At 42.0% G+C, this 23,977-nt stretch overlaps 1 protein-coding gene across 1 annotated transcript; it reads right to left on the bottom strand.

Moving 5' to 3' along the window:
- Positions 1-1,258: 1,258 nt before the first annotated feature.
- On the bottom strand, positions 1,259-23,692 carry DYNC1LI2 (dynein, cytoplasmic 1, light intermediate chain 2; the record flags this gene model as incomplete). Its single annotated transcript, XM_009085082.1, has 12 exons — positions 1,259-2,028; positions 7,207-7,323; positions 8,251-8,368; positions 8,820-8,861; positions 9,554-9,613; positions 10,298-10,409; positions 10,706-10,841; positions 11,395-11,488; positions 11,814-11,980; positions 16,776-17,006; positions 23,025-23,141; positions 23,619-23,692. Coding segments are annotated over 12 exons (1,375 nt in total), but the record flags the coding sequence as incomplete, so codon positions are not given.
- Between the last annotated feature and the right edge of the window lie 285 nt (positions 23,693-23,977).

The following is a 23,977-nucleotide window of genomic DNA, read 5'->3' as shown; positions in this document are numbered from 1 at the left end:
AATTTTCCATGGTTTACTCTCCAATATCAACTCTCAGTGTCAGGAGGACAGTGTGCAATTACTTCTGGTGTGGTAATGTGCAGCTGGCACCTGTGACACCAGGAAGTCCAACCACAGCACCCATCAGCCACAGTCTTGGTCTAACTGTTATCTAGACAACTGTATAACTTCAGGTCATACCATTTATTAAAAAAAGTAAAAAAAAAAAAAAAGAAAAAATAGTATTTTCAACAACAAAAAAAACCCTGGCACAAGTAACATGTTAATGTTTGTCAGAGGCAAGTAAATACTCTTAGCTTTGTAGGTGTTTAGACAGACTTTAAACAGCCTCGTGATGTAACACATGATCTGAAGTTAACATCCAGCACTGTGTTAGTGGTCAGTCTAAGTCTGTATAGTTAAGTAACAATATATATTAGGGAAGTTATATCCAGACATTGGATTTAGTACAACAAGTTCATAGCAATAAAAAGTAAACTCTGTATAATTCAAATTGTGGTTTTTCCCTTCAGCATTAAGAGCACAGAATATGCTTGGTATGTTTAGTTCTGGTAGTGTGTACATGTAAAACAAGCATACCGTGTACAAAGTCAAAGTGCCATCTCAGTAACCATAGCAGGTCTGTTTGTTTAGCAGGATGGTTCTCTGTGACTATGGACAGAGCTCTGGGAGAGCACTGGGGACAACCACAACCCACCTTTCCAAATGAAATGCTACAGTAAAGGAAACACAGAGCAACTGATTGAGTATGTCCATCGTGTGCACATTCATACTTGGCAGGTTACCTCCAGAGCTGGGGCTGGCTGCGCCAGCAGCAGTGTGGCTGGAGCTAGGGCCTTGAAAGTTTTTTTTAAAAACCTCCACAGGTGTAAGGCAGGAATCACAATTTTAGCTTGGTAGCTAACATTTACTTACAAAAAAAAAAAGTAAGAAAAAAAAAAATACTGAGAGTGTTGTGTAGCACATTTCATTCTGGGCAAATAATCCGTCCCCCAGCGTTGCTCACAGGTTAACCTCTGGGCACAAAAAAAGGCAGAAGCTATCAGAAAACAGGATTGAAAATTAAATACAAATTGCCATACTACTGTTTTTAAAATAAAACCAAACAGTGACTGTTTGTACTACAGTGCACAATAAGTTCAAGCACCTTCTAAAGACACATCACACACTGTGCCAGGCACTTGGATCTAAACAAGTTTAGTTTCTCCCTTTGTCAGCTACACCAGAAAGGGCATCCACACTCGTAAGACTTCTTTAAAAATTAAAACAAGGTTTATAACAAGAATAAATTCCCATGGTGCTTAGTGTTTGGCCTGGAATTCTCCAATGTAAAGTAGTCTTTTACAACAGTGACTGTTGACCCCGTGTGAGACACAGGACTGAACCACATTGCTCCTCTCCAGTCAATCCAACATTCTAGTTTCTTGCTGTCCCGAATCTGTTTCCCCTTTCAGGGCTCCATTCCCTACCTAGGCTTCTTCCCCCTAATTAATGCTGTTCCACCACCACCACCACCACTCCAAGGATATAATGCATTTGCAAACATACAAATAGCCAATTCCAGTAGCTCTGAAAGAGGATTTCAAGTTCTCCTTGCCTCGTTGCAGTCAGTAGTACTTCAAAAACAATTCTCCATTTTGCTTCTCTGTGTTCTTCCCCACAGGAAATGCAGCTGCACCTGCTTTACCTCCAAACCAAAAGAATTGCCCTATATAAACTCTAAATGGTTATCTTATACAGAGGGATTTATATGCAAACTTCCTGAATGTGCACTTCGTACTGGGACAAGGCAATGATGGAGTAAGCTCATTTCCCCTGCCCCAAGAAAACTGATAGCATCTGCCATAGCAGAAAATTCCTGGTCTTATCAGATCACTATACATAGTTATTTGGTCATTTACATATGCAGTTGTTTGCACTATCAAGCCTCGTTCTCTGTTGGAGGAGAGTTTGTTGTTACCAGAGGCTCTGGCTTGCGGGTGATCCTGTCCAGCTCCTCCTGAGCATTTGCCAAAACTGTTTTTTGTCCTGAAAACAAAAAGGACATGGTTAAAGCCATCAAATTTCAATGGAATTTTAACCAATGAGTACAAGTATTCATAGAATCACTTTTATATGACAACACATCACTGAATTGCATATCACTGTGTCACCTCCCCAGGCCCAAGGAGCCTGGCACAATGCAGGCACTGCCTGGGTAAAAACTGACAAATCCCGAGGTTTGATTCACTTTCAAGAGATGAAATGCTGAATTATACATCCACATAAAGCACTGAAATACCTGAAATATGTTTTACAGCAGCTAACAGTTTATAAACAACCACATTTAGAATTTTCCATCAAAATCAACTGTGCAGGAGTCTATTATTAGCACTGACAGCAAGAACTTGGTTCAGACAGAGCCTTTCACCCATGGGTATGGTGAGCACCTGCTATAAACAGTCACATTGTACTTACTGCATTTTTGTATCAACAACTAACAGGAAGAACTGTTGTATCTGCAGACAATGTTTCCCCTAAGAAAGGGGACATGAACTGCATACTCATGGAATATGTCTGAGCAGTCCCTTCAAAGAACGACTTCAATTGGAAACAGACACGCTCAAGTATTCCATGGAAAGGCATATCTGACATTTTTATGTTAGACTCCAAACTTTTGAGCAGTTCCTTAACTGAGCCATCAGCTTCATTCCCTCATTCTGAAAATTATAAACCCACAGACAAATTCATCACTCCAACTGGAACACTATACCCTAATGTGTGGAGCATACAAGCATTGCAGATGAAAAAGCTGTATTTTTAGACAAAAAGTAGATTATATAACCATGTACAGCTTCCTTACATAGCCAAAGAATTTAACAAGCATCTGTTTTCCAGCTCAAATGTGTGTGAAATATTAGGTGGATGTTTTCCAGGGTACATGCTGAAAACATTAAGAAGGCAAAATTTGACTGTTAGAGATTTAAGTGGTTTTTTCCAACGTACAAAGACATAACCAAGTTAAAAGGTTACCTTTACTCACTACAAAGGTTTTACACTTGAGCACTAGTCATAAGCCACAGCACTCTTAATAGCATCTACTCAAAGTATGAGTACTTAAGCAGAGTTTAAGAATTAGTACATCAACTGTAACATAACTTAAACCACAAACCACTTTGTGCAGACCAGTGGCACCTTGGAGTTAGAAAAGGTACCTTAACAGCCCTAAAACAATGAAACCCACACAAAATTCCTGCTTGAACAAAACTACATCCAAACAAAAACTTTGTATGCTCAAGCCTCCAAAATAACACCAAGCAGTTGTCTCCTGCCAATACTTCATACTGAAGAGGAAAATCATTGCCAGGCTGCTCAGGGATACACAGGATAACACACTCCCTTCCCACCACCACAGGTGAGCACGTTTCAGAGCAGAGTAAATACAAAGAGCTGTTTCTAAGAAAACAAAAATCTCCCCTCGGTTATGAGTTAGAGTGACAGCTGCTTTCAGTTTGCCTACAAAAATCTTGTCAAGGATGAAAATGGCCAGTAAGATGTTCTGTACAACTACATGCATCCTTGCTGGATCAGAGCAGGAGCAGGGAACCCGAGTTCTGTATCTACTGCACAGGAACACAGGGTGAAGACAACCTCAGAATTTGCAAGAATCTTCTTGTGAATGTAAATGAAATAACCTCGTAGGTCGAGAAGCTCATGTGAAGAAAAATAATCCACCACAGAAACCACCAGTTGGAGTTCTTTGAAATCTCATGGTCTAGACATCAAAGACAGAGATGCCAGAAACATAAAGGCAAACAAGAGGAATTATACAGTATGAAAAATGGACAGGACACTGCAGCACCTGCCCATATGGGAGAGTGCTCTCAGGTAAGAACTAACACAGCACAAACTGATCAATCAGTTAGGCTGACCAGTGATGTGTCTCTCATCTCATCTTGTGACACAGTCTCAACATTTCAACCACAGCACATTCATAGCGGTGACACAAACAGAGGATCTCTTTAAAGCTCAGTATTTCTGGCATCAAACTCCTGAAAACTTAAGGCTCTCTAAACAGTGTAGACATTTCAAATGCCTACCAAGATGATTTCAGTACCTTCACTCACAAAGAGGGTGCTGATGTAAATAAGGCTTTCTCCAGGATGTCCTCCTCAACTCTTCCTCGAAGGAACAAGTCATCAGTTCTATTCTACCAGCACCAGCTGCCTCACACTCAACAAGAGCTTTTCAGACACCAACATTGGGAGCCCTTACCTTCTCAGGAAAGTTTAATCTTATACTGGCTGCAGGTAAGGTGTGAGCACACCAGCTGACAAGGGACAGGCACATTCTCCTGTGAGCCAGAGCTGATTGTTCTGTTCCCAAAGTCAGGGAACGAGTGTGAGCTGCCAACTGGATGCAGCCAAGAAAAGCCAACTGTGACCTTAGGATCATTCAGGAGAAGTACTTCCACCCAAGAAAGAAACTGCTGCACCAGGCACTACAATGAGATAACCTGGAGGGCTGCACACAGCTAACCACTCGTGTTCGAGAAAAGCCAATGACGAGAATTAATGAAGAAACTAGTAGTGAAAACAGAGCTCAACCTCTAGCAGAAGACTAGAAGAGAACTTGTCTAATTTAGTCTAACAAACTCAAGAAAGTTAAGAAAGGATGTGTGATTTCTCTCTCTAGATGTTTCAGGAGACAAATGATCTATTTCCATTAGAAGTTAATACTGACACAAGGAAAAAGGGTACACATAGGCATTTGTTATCTTTGAAACTCCTGAAAGGCACATGATGTTCTACAGCACTGAAAGAGGAGAGAGGAAAGCCCATTACAGACTAGTTAGTGTTGACTCTAGTGATTTTCCAGAAATTGCCATTATGTTTTAGGTGCTTACAAACAGCCTATGAGCACAACCAACACAGATCTGTTACCTACGAGCTCTGCCAAGACACCCAAATTTCTGTCTATGACAGGATAACAGGTCCTGTGGAGAAGGGAGAAGTGGTTGATATCACATCTCACATAACCTTCACATAAATTAACTTGAAAAAGAAAAAACAGTCTTGGTATTTCAGAGAAAATTAATGTATTCTAATTAATAAAATCACCCATAGTTATCCACAGTGCCAGTCCATACTGTTATTGAGCAATCCACCCTGCCCAGCTGCTGAAGAGATCAGACATGTAGGCAAGCATTGCTGGAGGGACAACAGGATATTGAAAGACAGGATTGGAGGGAAAAAGTTATTTATATAAAGTATCCAAGTGGTGCATAATGATAGAATGGAAATCAATGATCAGCAAACATAGAACCTTTTGAAACACTAAGGTAATTGGTCCAGACTAGAAACCAGGAGGCAGAAAATGTGTCAAACTGGCTGAATTGCTCTAAAAACTCCCAATCAGTCGCACATAGGGTTTTGCCTGACCAAACCCTAGTGCCACGCTGAGACATCTAAACAGAAGCACAGTCTGCAGCCCAGATTAAGTCACCCCACTTAGGGCAGACAAAGCCCTGTCTGACACAGCATTCATCTCTGAGCTGGTCACCTGAGCACAGGCCAAAGGAGAACAGCAGGAACTATCAGAGCCATAAAAACATGTCCTGCACTCAAGTCTATTTTTGTGGTCCAGATAAAAGTCACAGCAAAAGGGGAATAGGTTTCAAATGCAGAAGACTGTAGCCCCTTTGTCTTTGCAGCACTGATCTCCAGCTCCAGACAAATGAGACAAACAGGACTGGGACTAAGAATCACTGACTGTACAAGAGAAAAAATAACTAAGAAATTAAGTACTGGAATAAGCTTCCTGCAGAGATGACATTAAGGCTTCTATTTCAGGGTTTGTTTGCCTTTTAATCACTATCCAGGCATCCCTCACTGATTCTGCTCCAGATAAAAAGCATGGATTAAACAATATCTAAAAAGTATTTCTAGTTCTAGTCCTGTAGAAACAGTTAATGTGACACTGTGGTCAGTAGCACATGAGGCTGCCCTTAGTGAGGCAAGGACACCTTCCAGTATTTCACTGAAGCATTTTGGATTAACAAAAAATTAATGAAGTATTTTTATAACACAAATACAATAATAGTCTGTAAATAAAAATGCAGAAGTTATTTTTAATAAATAAATATAATAAAGATAAATTCAGAACTCATCATGCTAAACAAAACACTCCTGACTTGTTCTAAGTCAAACTGAAGCCACTTTTGAGCTTTCAGAGCATGGAATGCCATATCCAACCCTTCCCAATTAAAGAAAAAAGATCCTTCCTTTCCCTCTCCAGGAATAGTTTCAGTTCCAGTATCCAAAAACTGCTCTGGTCCTCTGACTGACAGCACCACCAGTGTGGTTGGCATCAAAGATTTTCATTCCCAGTTCAGGACGTCTGGGCCTTACACTCCTCCTTCAGCACAAGAACTGTGGGTTTGGCATCTCTATTAAAGTTTCCAGGATTGCACAAGCCTGAGATCAGAATTAGTGTGTCAGTAATTCAGTAGTGAAAGGATTCTGGAAGGGCAGCTCCTGAACTTTCAGTGTGATGGCAATGCCAACATCAAAAAGAAACAATTAAACAACAAAGCAGTAAATGTCTAGTATCAGGTGCAATTTCACAGCCCTGAGGTCTGAGCTGGCATCAAGTATCCTCACAAGCTGCTTTCATCTTCACCCAAACTGGTGCACTCACTTATCAGCAAACATCACAGAAAGCAGTCACAGGCATGTTACACAGCATGAATTCCCTTGCTCGGTGTTATATGCTGTGTGGGATCACAATGAAATGCTACATAATTAATGAAAGGATAACTTCAAGCATTACTTCATAACAAGTAATTGATTTCAAATTGAACTCTGGGCACTTTGCAATAGTTTGGCTGCTAACTCCAGTCCAAAGCCAATAAACCTGAAGTGTCAAGAAAGGAAGGAATTCTAGAGCTGAAAAAGAAATTAGCACTTTCTGAGTATGATCAAGACTCAAATGTTATTGCTATCCCAGCAGCATCGCTTCACTAGAAGAATCAAGTTCTAAGAGGCTTAGCAGAAGCTCTGGAGTTGGGAAGTTGCAGTAGTTTAGTTCCTTCTCCAAGACTGCACATTTTGGCACTGTCATCTGTCAAGGTCTGTCACTTTACCCACCAGAATAGGAGATACTCCCAGTTACACCAAATAAAATATTAAAAACATGCTGAACAAGCTGCAATGACAAGTGCAATACCTGATTTCTTGGCTGTACTTTGCACTCCTCCAGCACCAGGACTTCCAGGAGAGCCAGTCTTTTTGCTCAAGAGGCTGTTAAAGAAACTAGCCAAGACACCTTCACTTGCAGCATTGTCTAAATAAAAAACAAGCAGATAAATCACACAGAACACTTAGGGATGGTAAATAATAGAAGTTATTTATGCATACGTACATACAAGTCCCTTGCTAATCAAGGAAATAAACCTCAAACATGAGAGTCTGTCCTTGCTCTGGCAAAGTCAGAGTGAAAGAATTAGTGCTTTCCTGGACTGATGGAGGAGGGTCACAGAACCTAAGTATTTGTATGCTTTTGGTTTATTTCTAGATGCAGAGGCCAAGAACACAAGTATTAAGTATGTGCAACTCAAAATGCTGACAAGCCCATTACACACTGCACAGAGGTTTCAGTGCAGCCTTTCATGCCACGGTGCCTTTCATGATTCAGAACTTGGCAATGCAGCAACAGGCCAGGACCCAGGAGTGCATTTCCCCCCCTCCCTTGGGTGAGGTGTGGCACCACAGGGCACAACGAACAGCACTGGCCTTGGCAATGTTCTTATTGCCCTGAGAGCAAAGAAACCCCTCAGTAACACGGGGCTGCAGGCTGGGGCTGAGGCAGAGGAAAGGGGCTCCCTGCCAAGTCACTTCACCTTGCTGCAGAAAATGACATCCTCGGGAGGGTCGAGGAGAACAGGTCTCCTTGTGCATTCCAGAGTAAGTGATATGAAGTATAAGACTCTGTGCAATTCAAAGCAGACTCCACTCCAGTAACCCAACCGGTGCATAACAAAGTATTTAGGCAACTTAAGGAAGTGACAATGTATCTGAGCTCTGCCTGACTGCTTGGCAGCAACAGAACTCGCTGCAAGTCATCGGAATGATGGAAAACAAATCCAACCTGAATTACATCATAGATTCATTTCTGTTATTGAACTAACTATATCGTTAGTGAATAAATTCACACATCTTTCTACAAAAGAAGATTATTTTTTAAGGGAAACAGTAAAATGCTTATTCATACTTTTAATATTTGGATCTGGTTTCTTAACTGATGTTATGGGTGAGGCACTGGGTACATTGGCAGGACCAGCTCTGCCTTGAGTTCTTGGGGATCCTGCAGGGCCTCTTGCAGGAGATTCCTAGAAAAAAAAAGAAAAAGTCCAAATCACACAAATCAGAGGAGAACTTAAACAGATTAGTTATATAAAGCAAATGTAACATTACACACAAATTACTTTTTCAACTGCTCTATTAGTACTGTAGTGAGGCACAGCAGGGAGAGAAAACAACCAGCCAACCACACCACCAGTTATTTGGGGATATGCCTCCCCTGAAAGAAAGGCTGAACCACTGTGGGAAATTTTCAGTTCAATAGCCAACAGGTATTTCTGTTTCCACAGTGAATTAGAACGAAGTCATTTCTAAGCAACATTTAAAACTATTGCTCTAATATTTATTTACTTTCTGCAATTTGGGGAGATTATGTAGGCTACACTTGCATTAAAAAATGAACCTCTACAGGTTAGAATCATTCCCTCTTCCCTAGAAAGAAACAAAACACCTCCCACTCCTTTCCTTGGATCTACTTACGGATGCTCTCGTAGGCGTTGCTGGCTGTTTGGCAAGGAATGACTGCAAAAACAACACACAGAGAACATTACATGCAGCCCAGAAAATATAAAGGAACAAAATGACTAACTATTAATTTATTTGCTTTTTTCCCTGATATTTACAGGATTTCTGTTTGATATTTATATACTTCCAGTCTCTGGCACTAGAGGACTGAGCTGCAATGAGTAAGTAAGTTTGGTCCTTTGCCTGACACAGCCAATCCAGAACTCTGAGCCAGAGCCCCAGGCACTCCAGTTTGTGACCTCTGGGAGATTTACCATCAACTGTACAGCAAAGTATTAATGCCTTTTAAACAATAGAGCAGTACAGAAAGTAAGTTACAGCACAGCCAAATTTGACATCTGAAAGTCTTTCAAGCCTCAAGGCTGAAGGAAACTGCAATGCTCAGACGTTAGGTTTGAAAAGTATTTATATTTTATAGATCAATACAACTATGTGGTCAAACTCCAAATTATCTTCCTCTCCTCTGACATGTAAACAATTTCTGTTCTCAACATATCTTCCCTTCAACTATCCAAGGTAAGTGGCTATATTTCCTACCTGTACTTGTTAAAATAAAGTCTTACTTTGCAGTTACAACTGAATTTGCAAAGCTGAAAAGCAGCTACAAAGTGAGTTAAATGAGGAATGAAAAACTGAAGGCAGGAGCCACGGAGAACTGAAAGTGAAATCTTACATTCTTCCATCCTTACCTGCTGCTTCATAAGAAATACTTGCTCATCTTCTGCTGCAAGCTCCTTGTCATGGACTAACTGTTGAACAAAACAGTTTGTTACTACAAGTAAAAACTGGAATTACTGTACCTGGTTTTTATGTTTTGGTCGTCAAAAGCAAAGAGAGACAGGCAAAACTTCAAGGTCATTCTTTACTTGTCTTTTAAACTGCTCTTTCACATTTAAAAAAATAACAACATTGAAGAATTTGTCACTAAAAAAGTCCTGTGAGATAAAAAATCTTGGGGCAGACTAACACTGGTGGCAGCAGGAAGATAAGTACTTGGTAAGTAAGTAGCCACATACATATTTTTAAGGTTAGAAATTAATCTCATCAGCAGCTGAGATTAAAGAGAGTTGAGGTGTCTCTTCAAAGACCTGAGATTCCCTTGCTTTGCCTGTACATGGCAGCCTAAGTGCCACACGTGTGTCCTACAACAGCTTCTTCATTTCCTGGAAGTGTTTCTGCCTCACATACAAAAATACTGTAATGTCAAATGGTTATTTCTGCACTGCCTTTCATTCAGTAAGGTGAATGGTTTGTGTCTGCTTGCAGTGTTCTAAACAACCAGAAAATGAAAGCCTGATGGATGTTTTGTACATCTGGATTTAAACAAAGTTACATTACTATTTGGAGGTCTCCAATACTAACAGTCATTAGTAGCCATTAAAGCAAACTGCACTAATTTGTTGGGGTGCAGGGAAGAGTTTACTCTTTTTTACCTTTCTTACAGGAGGTTTTACAATGAAGTCCTCATATGCATCCTCTGGTTTTACTGTTGTGAAGTTTTCATGTAAAATGGCAATTTTCTTCTCGTTGTCCCAACCAGCAGGTCTGCAAAAAGGATGAGGAAAGCTTTGCCTTTTCAGTCACAAAAACTTCTACAGAGACCATTTGCTTACTGCCCTCTACTTAAACTTTTCTTACAGGTCAGTCCTAATTCCAAAGACACAAAGGCTCGAAGGGTATACTCTGAGTCAAGTAACCCAAGTGATGAGCACTTTAACTGGGGGTTTCACATGACACACACTCAGCTTCTGAACAACACAAACCACTCAAGTTATTTTTATATCCATGTTACATGAAACATTTAACAGAAAACAATCAGACAGCATTGTACACTGACTTACATAAAAACTGCATCCTTCTCTACCACTAAGGCAGGTGTGGTAAACTGAAAACCATATGTTTTATGTACAATGTACTTATACAACAGATCAAGGTTCTTCTCCTCCTTAACTGATGTATAAATCAAGGCAGCCCCATCTGAGCATCTAGTTAAGAAAAATTATGTAAGATACAGTTTCTAAATTACAGCAAGAGTTTCAAACAGGAGTTAACAGACATCTGCTAGACCAAGTTTTGAGAAGTAGTTCAAGGTAAAACCTGGAGCCATTCAGTATTCAGGGAGAGGAAGGGACGTAACAAGACACAACTTCTGTGTATGTCAAAGAAAAGTATCATAACTCATCTACCCTCCCAGGCACTTCACTTTTTTAATGTCAAAACCTTGAGACAGCTGAGATCTCCAGCTTACAGGGAAACTGCAAATTCTGAGGGGAAAAGCAAGAAAAACCACTTCCCAAAATGTAACACAAACTCTCTGTAAAGAAACAAATCCCCTGCACAATTTTAAAACTATAAAAGTTTTATACATCTTACAACATTTTCAAAACAACAAATGCTACGCAGCCAATAACTGAATACCAAGAAATCCTGAAGTGCAATTTCTTGAGTTAACTTTATGTGCAGTTCAACATTAAAAGGTATTTTCTTGCTCCCAGATCACAGCAAATCTCATCAGCACAGGAAAGGATACACTGTAAGCAGAATCTACGAATGTGTGACTGAATGAAATCAAAGTGTTCTTCTCTGTAATCATGTTCCTTCTCTAGTACACTCACTGCATCACACTGCAAGAAAGGGAGGAAAACCAGAAACACCCAGTCATTGCATCCCAGCACATCTTAAGAGATCTTCTTCAATATTACACACACATTTACTTTGAGCCTTTGGGTTTAAAATGCCAGCAATAAATCAAAAGCTAGAGTGATTAACATTGATAAGGTTAGCACTATACTGTAGAAGTCAAAACTGACACTGACAGCAGAAGCTACTTGTGAAACAAACTCCTTTCCTATTGCTCCAGAATCTACCCTGCATGCCTGCAGAACACAGGCCTGCTGAAACAAAAGTAATTCAACTTTTCCAGAGCAGCAAACAGCACCAGAGACTCACTTTGGTACACACTACCAGCACAGGGATACCAAGGTTGTGGGTCAGCACGTTCTCGCCGAGCGGCAAAGACACATGTTCGTCCTCCTGGCCAGAAGAAGGGCCTCTTCTCTGTGGGGATCCTTGGTAGCCTTCCTCGGGTTCTACATATTCTTGGAACTCCTTTATAACTATGAAGAGAGAGATCTTCTTAAGGCACAACAAAGGAACTAATTATTTTTCAACAATAATTAATCTATGACTGACTAGAAATCCCAACTTTGTTTTTCACTTAACATGAGAACTGGATGAAGCTTAAGCTTTGCGGCCCTTCAAACACAACAACTCTCCTCCATCAAACTTACTGCAAGATAAATCAAGTGGAATTGGGAGTCATAAGGAAATAATCAAAATTAGCTGGAAGAGCTATAGTATGTACAAATGCACATTCCTCAATGCTTCATTGCAGAGTTAACAGAGAACATAAACGTAGTTTAGCAGCTACCAATCTCCAGCCCAGCCACAAAGGGAGTGTTGTTCCGTGCCTCCTCCATGTGACGGGAGGAAGTGCAATGCACTGCAGGCCATCCAATACTGCTGAGCTCTAGGAAGTGGGAAAACCTCAGAGAAGTTTAATACAGACCCTGCAGAATGAAGTCACTGTACCTTTTCAAGAGAGGAGCCATTTCTGCAGCAGGATGGGCACGTGGGAGGAAAAACTAATCAGGAAAACACTCCTGTTCAGAGCTGCACAATGCACAGTTTGGAACTGAAGTATAAAATCGGATGGTTCTTGTGGGAGACGAGAGCTCTAGTGCAGAGAAGAGCTCAAAAACCCGACCTGAATATAGACTGTAAGGCTTCCAATCACCAATCCAAGGTATCCCAGGGCCCAAGCAAACAGAAAACAAGGACAATGGAATGCGGTTGGATTTAAAGCTGGGGCAGCAGTGCCTTCTGGTGGGAGGAACCAGCAGCGCTCCCAGGGCTGATCTCCAGCACTGCTTCAGGCAGCACCGGCAGCGCAGAGTTCCGCTATACGTTCTGCACATTCCATGAAAGCAAATTAATTCCAGCGGATTTAATTAGGCAAGGGTGTTTTTTTTGAAGTACTTATTTACTTTTATTAACTTCACTATTACTCAAGACTCTTCCTAGCTAGGAGAGAAAAAAACCCTACTGAAGACAAGTGTTATCACAGCATTTGAAGAATCCATTCACATCTCCCACAATCCTTCAGATAAGCCTCTCTAACTTAATCAGATGTAACAGAATATTTGGCAATACTGCTCTGAGTTTACTACAGCATTATGATCAGACCTAGTTCCCTAGGTTTTCTTCATATATTCTTTACTGAGACAGTTAGCACAAACCCCTTCAAACGTGGGAAATAAAAGCCTCTGCTGAAACAGTAAGACTCCACTACATGACACAAACCATCACTCAAGATGCCCCAAGAATTTTATGAATATAAATAACAGCAAATGCAATGTAGAAACTTCAGAATTCTGATGGCACATCCTCAGGAATTTCTGCAGCATGGGAAAGAAGACCACAATCCCAGAGAGCCAGGACTCCCACCTCTCCCCGAGTGAGCAGTACCAAACAGCACAGATCAGCCACCAACAAGGCTGTTCCTCACTCTGGTTGATTCATGCATGGAGAGAGAAAATCTTCCCTGTGGAACCCAACTGTTGTGTGGATTGCTAATAGTGCATGTGGTCTGTATCTAATCCCTGACTAGAGAGTGAGAAATGCTACATAAAACACTTGGCTTCAGTTAACACAGACATCTGCTGAACTAACAACTAGTAGAGCTAAAAGAAGTTAAGAGCTATAGTAAGAACCTCTAACTACTGCATCCTGAACAGACAAACCACTCGAATTCAGAACAAGTGTCAGTGCCTGTTAGCACTAGGCTCTTAAACACTTCTCAAGACTTTCATTCAACCCCATTCCCATTCCAAATTTAGTCTGGTTAAATCCAGGTAAAGCTGTACAAGTGCTGTGGTACTACCCTCACGAACAAACTGCACTCTAAGCAGCTGATAAAGAAGTTCACTGTGGCTGCAGCATTGCTCTGACACACTGCAATTTAATCCCTTTTCCTTACCTCCCACAGCTACTTCCCACTCGATCTCCACTCTCAAGCTTTTAAAGGACAAAGTTCCTGTGTGCCCAAACAGCTCATATAATCTTTTCTTTTTTTCTAGCAAGTCAGGACTGTTTTTTCCTCCACATAATTAAGGAATCACCTTCTATGTGGTATTTATTAAGAGTAGGGGAAAATCACTTTGGTTTCAGGTTTTGGAACAGGAAATGCACATAAAGGGATGCACATAAAATAGGAAGCCAGAACAACAACTGTTCATCTGACAAATCAGTAACATTCTGGTACCTATCAGTAAGGCTCAGTACTGGGAATGGCCTATTACATTAGAAAAATTATCACCAGGTGATGACATGCCATTAAAATCACACCTCTGCCACAGTATGCTGATTTACCTACTACCAAACCTGTGACTTATCTAGGTACAAAGCCTTTTATTTAGACTTTACATTTAACGCAGCAAATGACAGCAAAGTTCCAGCCAACTGTTTCTCTCTCATGTTACTGCAAGCTAACTCTAACAAGAACTGCTGCATCACTCATGTCATGCAAGTGACTGGAAGCACCACCGAGAAAGCAATCCTCAGTTATTCTTAGGCTGAACTGTTCCAGTAACAAGCTAAATTGCTTACATCTTTTAGCTGTATGTCAGACAAAAAAAAATTAACAAAACCCAGTAGAGAATCTGAAACTAATTCAGCTTGAACGGGACACTACTTAATTTTCAGAAAAATGTTACTATGTTTCAATTTTTTAGCTTCAGACACTCCAGATGACATCAGAGTATAGACATTTTACACTGGTAATCTTGGTAATCCCTCCTTTCTGCAGTTCTTGATTCCCAACAGTTCTTTTCTGCTCTGCTGTCTTAAACAGGGAGGCCAAATTTACTTCTTCCCTGCAATAATTATCCAAATGTGTGTTATTTAAACAATGATTTATCACAACTGAGCCTGATTTAAATTATAACATTTGACATTATGTATTTGAACTCACATCAGCCAAGCTTTTAGGAAGGAATTTCCAGAGCAGCTCAGTGACAGGAGTGAGTGCAGCCAGACAATGCTCTTGGTATATTCTGAACAATTCCATTGCTTCCAAGGCAGCCTGTTGCTTACAAGTGTGTGTCCTGCTTCCCACTCTGGAAGCTCTCAACTCAAAATGGAACTTTTTCATATACCAGATGTCATCCACCCAGGAAAGCCAAGTCAGTATCTCAAACAGCAAACACAGGACCAAGGGCTGGGTGGAGAAAGGCCACACAAGCCCCGACAGCAAAGCCAAGCAGTCCAAAGTCCAACTCCATGGAGAATGGCCAGATAACAACAGCATTTCTGCAAACTCTTAGTAAGCCCTTAGCAATGGAGAAAGAACAATGTACAGCACTTTAAGTGATGCTAATGGGATAATACTGGACAGTGTTGTCCCAGAGTCAACAAGAGCTGTGGGTTACGTTCAGCACGGGATGAAGTCCTGCACAGGGGGAACTCAACACCTCTCAAATCTGCCTTTTCCCTCACTCTATCAGAGCACCCAAGAAACAAAGAGTTTCACTTGAGTTTAGAAATCTCTACGACACTATCACTGGAAAGTCTTCTAAGTCCCTCAGACAGGGCTGTATGTGTAACTGGCTCCTCCAGAGTAAACTCTCAGTGAAGGTTGAAACACTTCTCTTTGCAAAAGTGAATTTTAAGTGCACAAACTCCACCTTTATTCAGATTGACAAAATTTGCTGTGCCTCAGAAAAGTGAAAATTAGGTTAGCAGTTGCATTTTGACACTAAAACTGCCTTTCCATTTCCCATTCCCCAAACATTTCTCACACACAAACACCCCAAAACCTTTTCGCTTAAAAATATTTTTTCCCTTATTTTTGATACAACCTGATGATCACACCTGGGTGGTTTCAGCCATGAAGTTTAAACTCTAGCTCAGGTGCTGTAGGCACAAGGCTTTTGGGAACAGAGTATTTAGGATTCAGAAAGGATATCAGCTCTACAAATACACCTGAATGCTCAGAGGCCAAATAGCTCCCTCTGCTCCCTAGAGTGACCTTCAGGGGGCTACCAGACAGTACTTGCAAGGTTTCCACACTGCAGCACAGCCAGGCACCGGCCCAGGACTAAAGCAGCAACCAACAAGGATCAGTCTGAATCTGCATCTCACCTGAAAAGCAATGCCTGTTGCTAAGGTCTTCTCCACTGGAGGAATTTATTTTGGAGTGATTCAATATGAAAACAAAAAAAACCTCTCAATACACATTCAGAACTATTTTAGGAAAAAAAAAAAGAAGCTGCAGGAAACAATACTGCCGCAATGACTGCTAGCAGTGCCAGATTCCTTTCTGTCACGGATATGCCAGGAAAAAAGGTTAATTTATACAACATTCCTAGTGTCACAGGGTAGGAAAGGCTGAACGGAGAGTCCATTAGCTGTACCAGGATCCTAGTCTGTGCCCTGAGGAAAACAAGAGCAGAGAGACCTACTGGAAGAGCAGCAGTGTGGGAATGAGACTGGCCTAGAAGAATTCAGGCAGCTCACTTCCTTACTGACTTTTGTCACTGTTTTAAAATAAAGTGGATCTGTCATTTTATGGAGATTTTAACATTGCCCTTTTAAATCAAAATATCAAAATCTCAGTATTGCACGGGAGTTAGACCAATAATTCACCTCATGTTTGGTTAGCACAGCAAAACTAGAAGGGTTGGTTTAAAGCCTAATAGAGTCTATTTGAATTAAAGCTGCAATAACAACTTAAAGTAATTCTTATCCAACTCATTCTCAAAACAGTAATCCCCAGAAATCTACGATTACAACAGAATGCTGTGGGAGCTGATTTAAAAACGAACAAGAATGGATGTGTGCACACAGACTTACACTTCTGCTCCATGTGTCTCATCTCTTCTGGGGGAATCTTCATCTTATCAATATGTTCTTGCAAGACACTGGCCCATTTCTGTAAAGACTCCATAACAGTCCAAGGTCGAGACATATCTGCCACAAAGACCACCAGAGTGTCCTGCAGGGACTCCGCAGACACCGCGAACTTCAACAACCCTTTGTGGTACAGGTCTCCATCCAGAATCCACACATTACAGCGAGTGTGATCTGCAAGGAAGAGGCACAGATGGAACTCAATAGGGCACAACTTCCTCTGAGAGAACAGGTGACTGCATTAGCGTAAAAGGGAAGACCCGAGCCCAGCTATCAGCAGACCTTGCCTGTTTTAAAGAGGTGCACTAAATGCCTCCAGTACTCAGCAGATACTTTCGTTTCTTGGTTCAGAATTATTTTCCTTTAAAAACTAATTTCTGTTCCTGGGCTTTTCCTAAGGACAACTGACACAACAGGTTTTTAACACTGTTGTTAAAAACACTCCTGAAGTTGTGACACGCACCAGAACACACGTGACACACATGTAACTGCAGGCTCAGAAGGAGGTGGCACTGCCCCAGGCCAGCAGGGAAGTCCTGCCTGAGGTGTCTCCCAGACACATAAGCTGTTTAACACACTAAGGACATCTCACAACAGCAATAAGCTGCAAACAAGATACAAGCAATAAGCAGCTTAGGTTTGTAGCACAGGACTGGGAGGAGCAAACAGGATAAACTTACAACCTACCCAACAAGGTTGTGCTGCTGCCCTTAATTCACACTGCCTGCTGCTTGCAGGCTCCTTACAGGATGAGGTCTGGGCACACACCTGGTATTTCAGCTTTCTGTGTTTGTCACCCCAGGTGTTGTGATAGTGACTGGACACTTTGTGTGGGAATGCAGGGCAGGATGGGGGGATCAGCTGGGACAGACAGCTGGCACCAGCTGGCAATTCACCCCAAACCTCAGCTCTGGCAATACACAAACTGATAATGAAGTCTCATCCAGGAGTGATGTATCAGCTACTCTGAACAACCAATTCAATGTCCAAATTGAAACAACAACAACAAAAAAAAAGAAATAATTACATGATCCTCAGGACTTCCTCCTGAAAAGAAACAACTCCATTGTTTCTACCTTCTAGACTCTTCCTAGTACCTCTTCCTAAGCATTCCCTATTCTCCTACAGCTATCCAGCAGGAACAGTATCCTGCATTACACACAGGATATGTGAATTCCGAAATACAAGGACCAGCAAACCAATCACTGCAGAACACAGATTTTCAGAATAGCTACTGAGCTTCATAATTACTCTGCCTCACTGTACTTTCCTGTCCTCAATCTTTCAACTTCACAAAATAAATCCACTTACTGTGGCTGTCATAACTCTATTTTAGGAAGGAATCCACCAGGATCCTTCCTGTCTCCAGAAAAAAGACTAAGGAATCAGGAAGGAAAAGAGATTACAGACATAGCAACACTGCCTGTTTAATCAGGTCTTGGACAAAATTGCTGCACAGCCAAGTTGCAGACAGATCACATCAAGATGCTGCACGTGAGTCTTCATTTGGCATTTTTATGTTCCTACTTAAGTTCTGCTGGGCTGTCCTAAGGCATTCCAACATCGGCCACCACACAAACAGGCCAACAGTGACACCTGTAAGTTACTGATCTCCTTGCTTGCAACTGCACACTCAGACCTACCCCCCAGTAAACAGCTGTGGTAATTGTTATGTGTCTAAGAGAGGCACTGTGCATATCCACCATTGTTTCCCTCTCCCTCCCCCCGCCACCCCCAGGACACTGCCTCACTGGTATCCATGGGATCCTCACAGCACTGCATGTTCCAGTCTAAAGCTGTTGAAGCTCTGAGGACAGAGGAAGGTGTAGTAACAGTTTGGGAAAACAGAACACATTCACACGTTTCCTATTACATAACAGTAAAAGAAACATCTGTGCAGGACTCACACTGCAGTCTAGGAACATCCCTGGTGCATTCCCCACAGCAGCAGCCTCAGTGAATGCAAACCCTGTGAGCTTTCCATGAGCTAAAGGTTATTAATAGACATGAACTATGTCTGTGCACAACTGTCTCCTTGGAGCATATACCAGAGTTTTCAAACTTAAGTCCACCTAGAGTTTATGAAAGCTCACAGCTCTCATCAGCACTGTCATGGATTCTCTTTAATGCATTTAGTGGGAGTACTTTGCAGAAAACACCTCCACACCTTGGCAAGTAACAAAAATTAACAGAAACCCTAAGTCACTGCTTCTAAGTCTCTTTTTAAAGCCAATATCTAAAGGTTACAAAGGGTTTGCTTACTAAACACCTTTGTCCCACTTAAGGACTTCATTTTTGCTCAACATCTGGAATGCAGACTGGAACTACAACACAGGTGGAACTAGAATGCAGTTGGAGCTATCACTTTGCCAGGAAGACTGGAAGCCTAGCACTCACATTAAAATGTACTTTAAAAAGAACGTTAACACTGCATGAAAAGGAAAGCTTTTTCTTATGGTAAAGAGTTATGTCTTGTGATTTACACTTGCTAAAATATAAAACAATTAAAAACACAGTCTTGGTGGCTCACAGTTTGCCAAGGACTTGATGGCAAATTCAACTCTGTCAGCACCACATCAAGCTCCTAGTTAGCCATGAATGTTAACTGGGCCCTTCACAGTGGCATGACATGAGACACCAAAGCAGAGCAATTACCAGATCCTGTTGAAAAAGCAGGTGCTGCTTATTACAGACTATTACAAGAGCTGGTAAAACTGCAATTGTAAATCCTGTCACTATTCCATTATCCCTTCAGACATGAAAAATATTTTCCAGCTTTGATGAATTCTATTGCAATGGTTGATCTGTGCAACTACATCTGCATTTATGCAAAAGCTGCAATGGCAATTAGGTATCCCTTGCCCAAGCTGCAAAAAAAAAAAAAAAAAAAAAAAGCAAAAAAGGAGAAAACTTTCAAGCGAACTACTTGAAAGATGTTGACAAAAAAAGCCAATTTTCCCATTAGAAACCAGTGTAGCAGCAAGACTTGGCTCAGTCTGGACCAACCAGTTCAACTGGAATATGCATATGATATGACTGAGGCCAGTCCAAACCTGAGGCAAAAACCCAAGTTTTTTTTCTGTTACAAGTAAGAATGCAACAGCAGAATGACTCCACCTTTCCAGCAGAGTCAGGACAGCTGTGCTGCATTTGCAGTCTGAGGCAGTTCAGAGAGTTCTCTGTGGTGTTTATAGCTGAAGCTAACTTGCACAGTACCACCACAAAGCCAGTGGATGCAGTCTGACTTACTGTTCTGCTGTACATCCCTGATGGAACTCTGCCCTGTCACTGCAAGAGACTCTGAGAGCTACTCTAGAAACACGCATTATTATGCAGAGCTTCTCTTCTACCTCTTACCAATTCAGCTTCTCAGTTCTCCAAAGCACAGTAACCTGCACAGGCACAATACATCTCATCACAAAGGAAGGCAAAAAATTACAACTGGCCACACTCCCTGAGAAATTCCACCAGCAGAGGACTCTCAGGCCTGAGCTCCAAGGGTAGTTAATATTCCAACTTCCCAGCTAGTGCTGTAAGTGCTTTCACCCAGAGGAACTACAGTGTCATGCATGCAGCAGCAGCCATATGCTCCAAGGATAATGTATGTGCCTGGGGATTTAGGAGAATTCTCTCTCCCAGCATTGCTTCTCAGGCATCTCCAAACTTCTTCTTGAACAAATGTCTTCGCCTAGGCAGAATTTGGGATAGTACCCTGGGAAAGAGACTTTCCAGGCAGAGCTTCAGTAGAGGACTTAGATTCCAGGTTCCCCTGAGCCCTGGGGACCAAAGCCCTGCATGCCATGCTAAATGATAGACACCTGCCAGGCTTGGGCCAGCTGAACACCAGCACAGCGGCCACATGCATCTGGCCACTGGCCACTGCAGAGAAACCAGCAGGAGACAGGGAAAACCCAAAAGTTAGTGGGCACCTGTATGAGCTACAGGGGCCCATCAAGGAGGAGGTGCTTTGTGTGCATTTGTTTCACTTTCTTACAAACTAAAAAGAACAATTTAATTGCCAATCTAATCTTTAGGAGAAAAGCAAGTGTAAATTAAGGCATGCATCCAGCAACCCAGAGAAATTCTACTGGAAATGTGGGAGGAGCCAGGTTCAGATATCCCTTAAAACGGAAGGGCGAGGTGTGATGGGATAAGAAACAACACAGATTTCCCTTAGGAGTTCCAGAGGGAGGTGGGAGATAGATAATGACTCAGCACTATGACCACAGTATTTCTCCAGGATAGACTACACTTGTCTGAAATGAAGAAGAAAAAGGCAAAGAGAGCAAATAAATCTTTTACAAGTTGAGAAGATCTTCTCACTCCACTACAGAGTTTCAGTCAGCAGTATAGATCTGACCCCCCTGGAAATACTTGTGTTCTGGCCTAGGCTAGGTTGGGGTATAACAAGAAGCAGATACCCTCAAACCACAGATCTGATAATGAGCTCCTGAATGCCTGTCCTGAGCTTCTCTGTGGCTTCCAAGAATTGTGGGTCAATTATAAAGGCTTTGTTCCCAAAGCTGCATCTGAGCATACACACATCCAAAGCACACAGAGAGCTTGAAAACCAGGTCCAAACCTGTCCTGGAGAAGGAAGTGTTATTTTTGCCTGCTGGGAGGTCCTGACCCACTTTGCTATTTATTTTGCTTGCGGATGACACTAATGAGATGGAAAGGAAAAAGGATGAATTATTAGATCCTAACACATCCATTACAGGGATGCATGAAGACCTGAATTCTCCAGCTGAGTCTGTAGTCAGGCAAAAAGGTCTCTTTCTTCCCTGCTAGTGCTGCCTGAGTTCCTATGACATGCCTCTCCTAACCACCTCAAATATCACTTTCAGATACTCAGGAATAGCCCCAAAATATTTCCAAAGTAGGGATATACTTGAGGTTTGATAGATAACATCAGGATAAACAGCACAGCAAACATTTTTCTGCTTATAATACCATGTCCTTTGATATTGCAAGAAGCATGGTGACAAAGGCTGTCTTAACCCTCCTAATCACAGGGGTATCCCTTCCCTCACGTGTTTGTGCAGCACTAAAGCAGATTGTCCATGATGGGAAAGCACTTGCACCTAGAAGCTGAAGAGCCAAGACTGGCTTAGCACTTCATATTACAGCCCAAAAGCTTTTTAGGAACTGCAAGATTAAGAGGCCACAGCAGACACAGGCAATGCACTCATCCTTGTGCCTAACTTAGTATCCAATGGCAGTTTCCTGCCATGTGAGTGCAGGACAGATCTCCATAACAACCAGTCACACATGGCACTTAATCACTCCAGCAAGCCTTCCTGCTTCCAATTTCAGAATACCATTGTAGGATCTCCCTAGTTCACTTGTTTCCAGGAAGTGGAATGGACCACCACCATTGCTTCCCTCTTCTGCACTCAAAACTCAGAGGGAAGTAATTCATTCCCTGTTTCCAAAGGCAGAAACTAACCCAAAGAAGTCCAGCAATTAGCCCAAAATGAGACAAGCAGAGGCAGATTTAGGAGTAAAAACAATGAACTCACTCCCCATCTCTTCCTGTCCCCAAACTTCCCAAACCCAGGAGTATTCTGGTTATTAGACCTGCTATTAAGTGGTCTCTTGTCATCATCTCCCTCCCATACAGCAGAGATGAGCAATCGTCAACAGCAACAAAAAGACAAGGGACAGAGAGACAAGCTCCAATCTGAAATACTAATTCTGACTTTAAGTTCTGTTCTTCACTCAGTCAACTCTAACAAAACATCTGCCATAGTCAACAAGAATTCCACACACAGCCCACAGGAGAAAACACCAAAGTCCCACTCCCAGAAATCCATGCTGAGAATTAAGTTCTCATGGATGTATCACTTACTTCCTACAGTTACCAGGCACCACACCAAAGGGCATTACAGCTGCTACAAAGTCAACATCAGCAGAAGTACCTGCCCTAGCAGTAAATGGATCCTGGGAGCTGCCCAAGGGTACCTTTTCCTCATGCACAGGCCAAGCTGTGAGAAGGGCAGGAGGGACAATGCACACTGGCTGTGTAATGCATTTCACTCTGCAGAAATGGATACAGCTCCTAAAATACACATCATACTGCTGGAACCACAGCCTGGGCGTGACCCAGAACACACTGATGACACCACAGTTATTAAATGAGCATGTCAGCTACTTAATTACAGCCAAGAGATTGCATATAAATGAACTCACCATCTCTGTCTTCATCGTGAATATTCAGATACAAGTACTCCAGTCCTCTTCCTTTCTTGCCATGCTCTGCTCCCTGTATTTTAGCCATGAGTGTGGTTTTACCTGAACCATCATCACCTGCCAGTAAGTTTGTACAGGAAAAGAGACACCTTCAGAATTACTTTTAACTTCATAGAAGAGCTTTTTCAGAACTTGCTCAATTAATCAGAAGTTGCTTTGTACATTTCCGAATCACAGCTGTTTGTTGTTCTCTTTCAAGTATTCCACATCCCTGTATGTTCCTGAACCACAGCTTTCTGCTCTGCAAGTATTCCAGCTAAACTTAGTGACCTAGATCATAACAATAAGACTGAAACAATAAGAATTAAACAGTTGTTCTCTATCACATTTCATTTGTTCAGACATAAATGTGTGTTAAATATGTGATAAATCTAACACTGCAGATCAAAAAGAAAGTGAATCTCTAAGCCTGAAGAGCACAGATCCATTACATAACTCGACTGCAACCAACCCATGTGTCAGTTAGTTCACAGCACTGTTTGAAACAAATGAAAACCAGCAAACCAACACCCAACTGCTTCCCGTGTTACTTACCAAAAACCAGGATGTTCTTGCCCGAGGGCAGTTTGGACCTGGAGCGGGTGGAGACCTCGCTGAGTATGGAGGACCTGGAGGAGCAGCAGCACAGTTAGCCCGCACAACACACAGCCCGCGCGGCCCCAACGACAGCACCATGAGCTCAGCAGATCTGCACGGCCCGGTCACATGCGCTCTATTTACAAACTGGGGATGATGTTACACTGCAAGAATCGACTTCGTTTGAGCAGCCCCAAAATCGCGGCACCTTTTTGGGAAGGGTTCTTAGAACGCCGAAAGCACACGCAGCGGCGTTCGGAGCTCTCTTCCCTCCCAGGGGCCACATCGCCCCGCGACACCACCTGCCAGCGGATCAC

This window comes from Acanthisitta chloris, unplaced genomic scaffold (genome assembly GCF_000695815.1).
Source record: "Acanthisitta chloris isolate BGI_N310 unplaced genomic scaffold, ASM69581v1 scaffold40841, whole genome shotgun sequence".
NCBI lineage: Eukaryota > Metazoa > Chordata > Aves > Passeriformes > Acanthisittidae > Acanthisitta > Acanthisitta chloris.
Note: the sequence above shows the minus strand (reverse complement) of the source record. Positions and strands in the feature narration are given on the sequence as shown.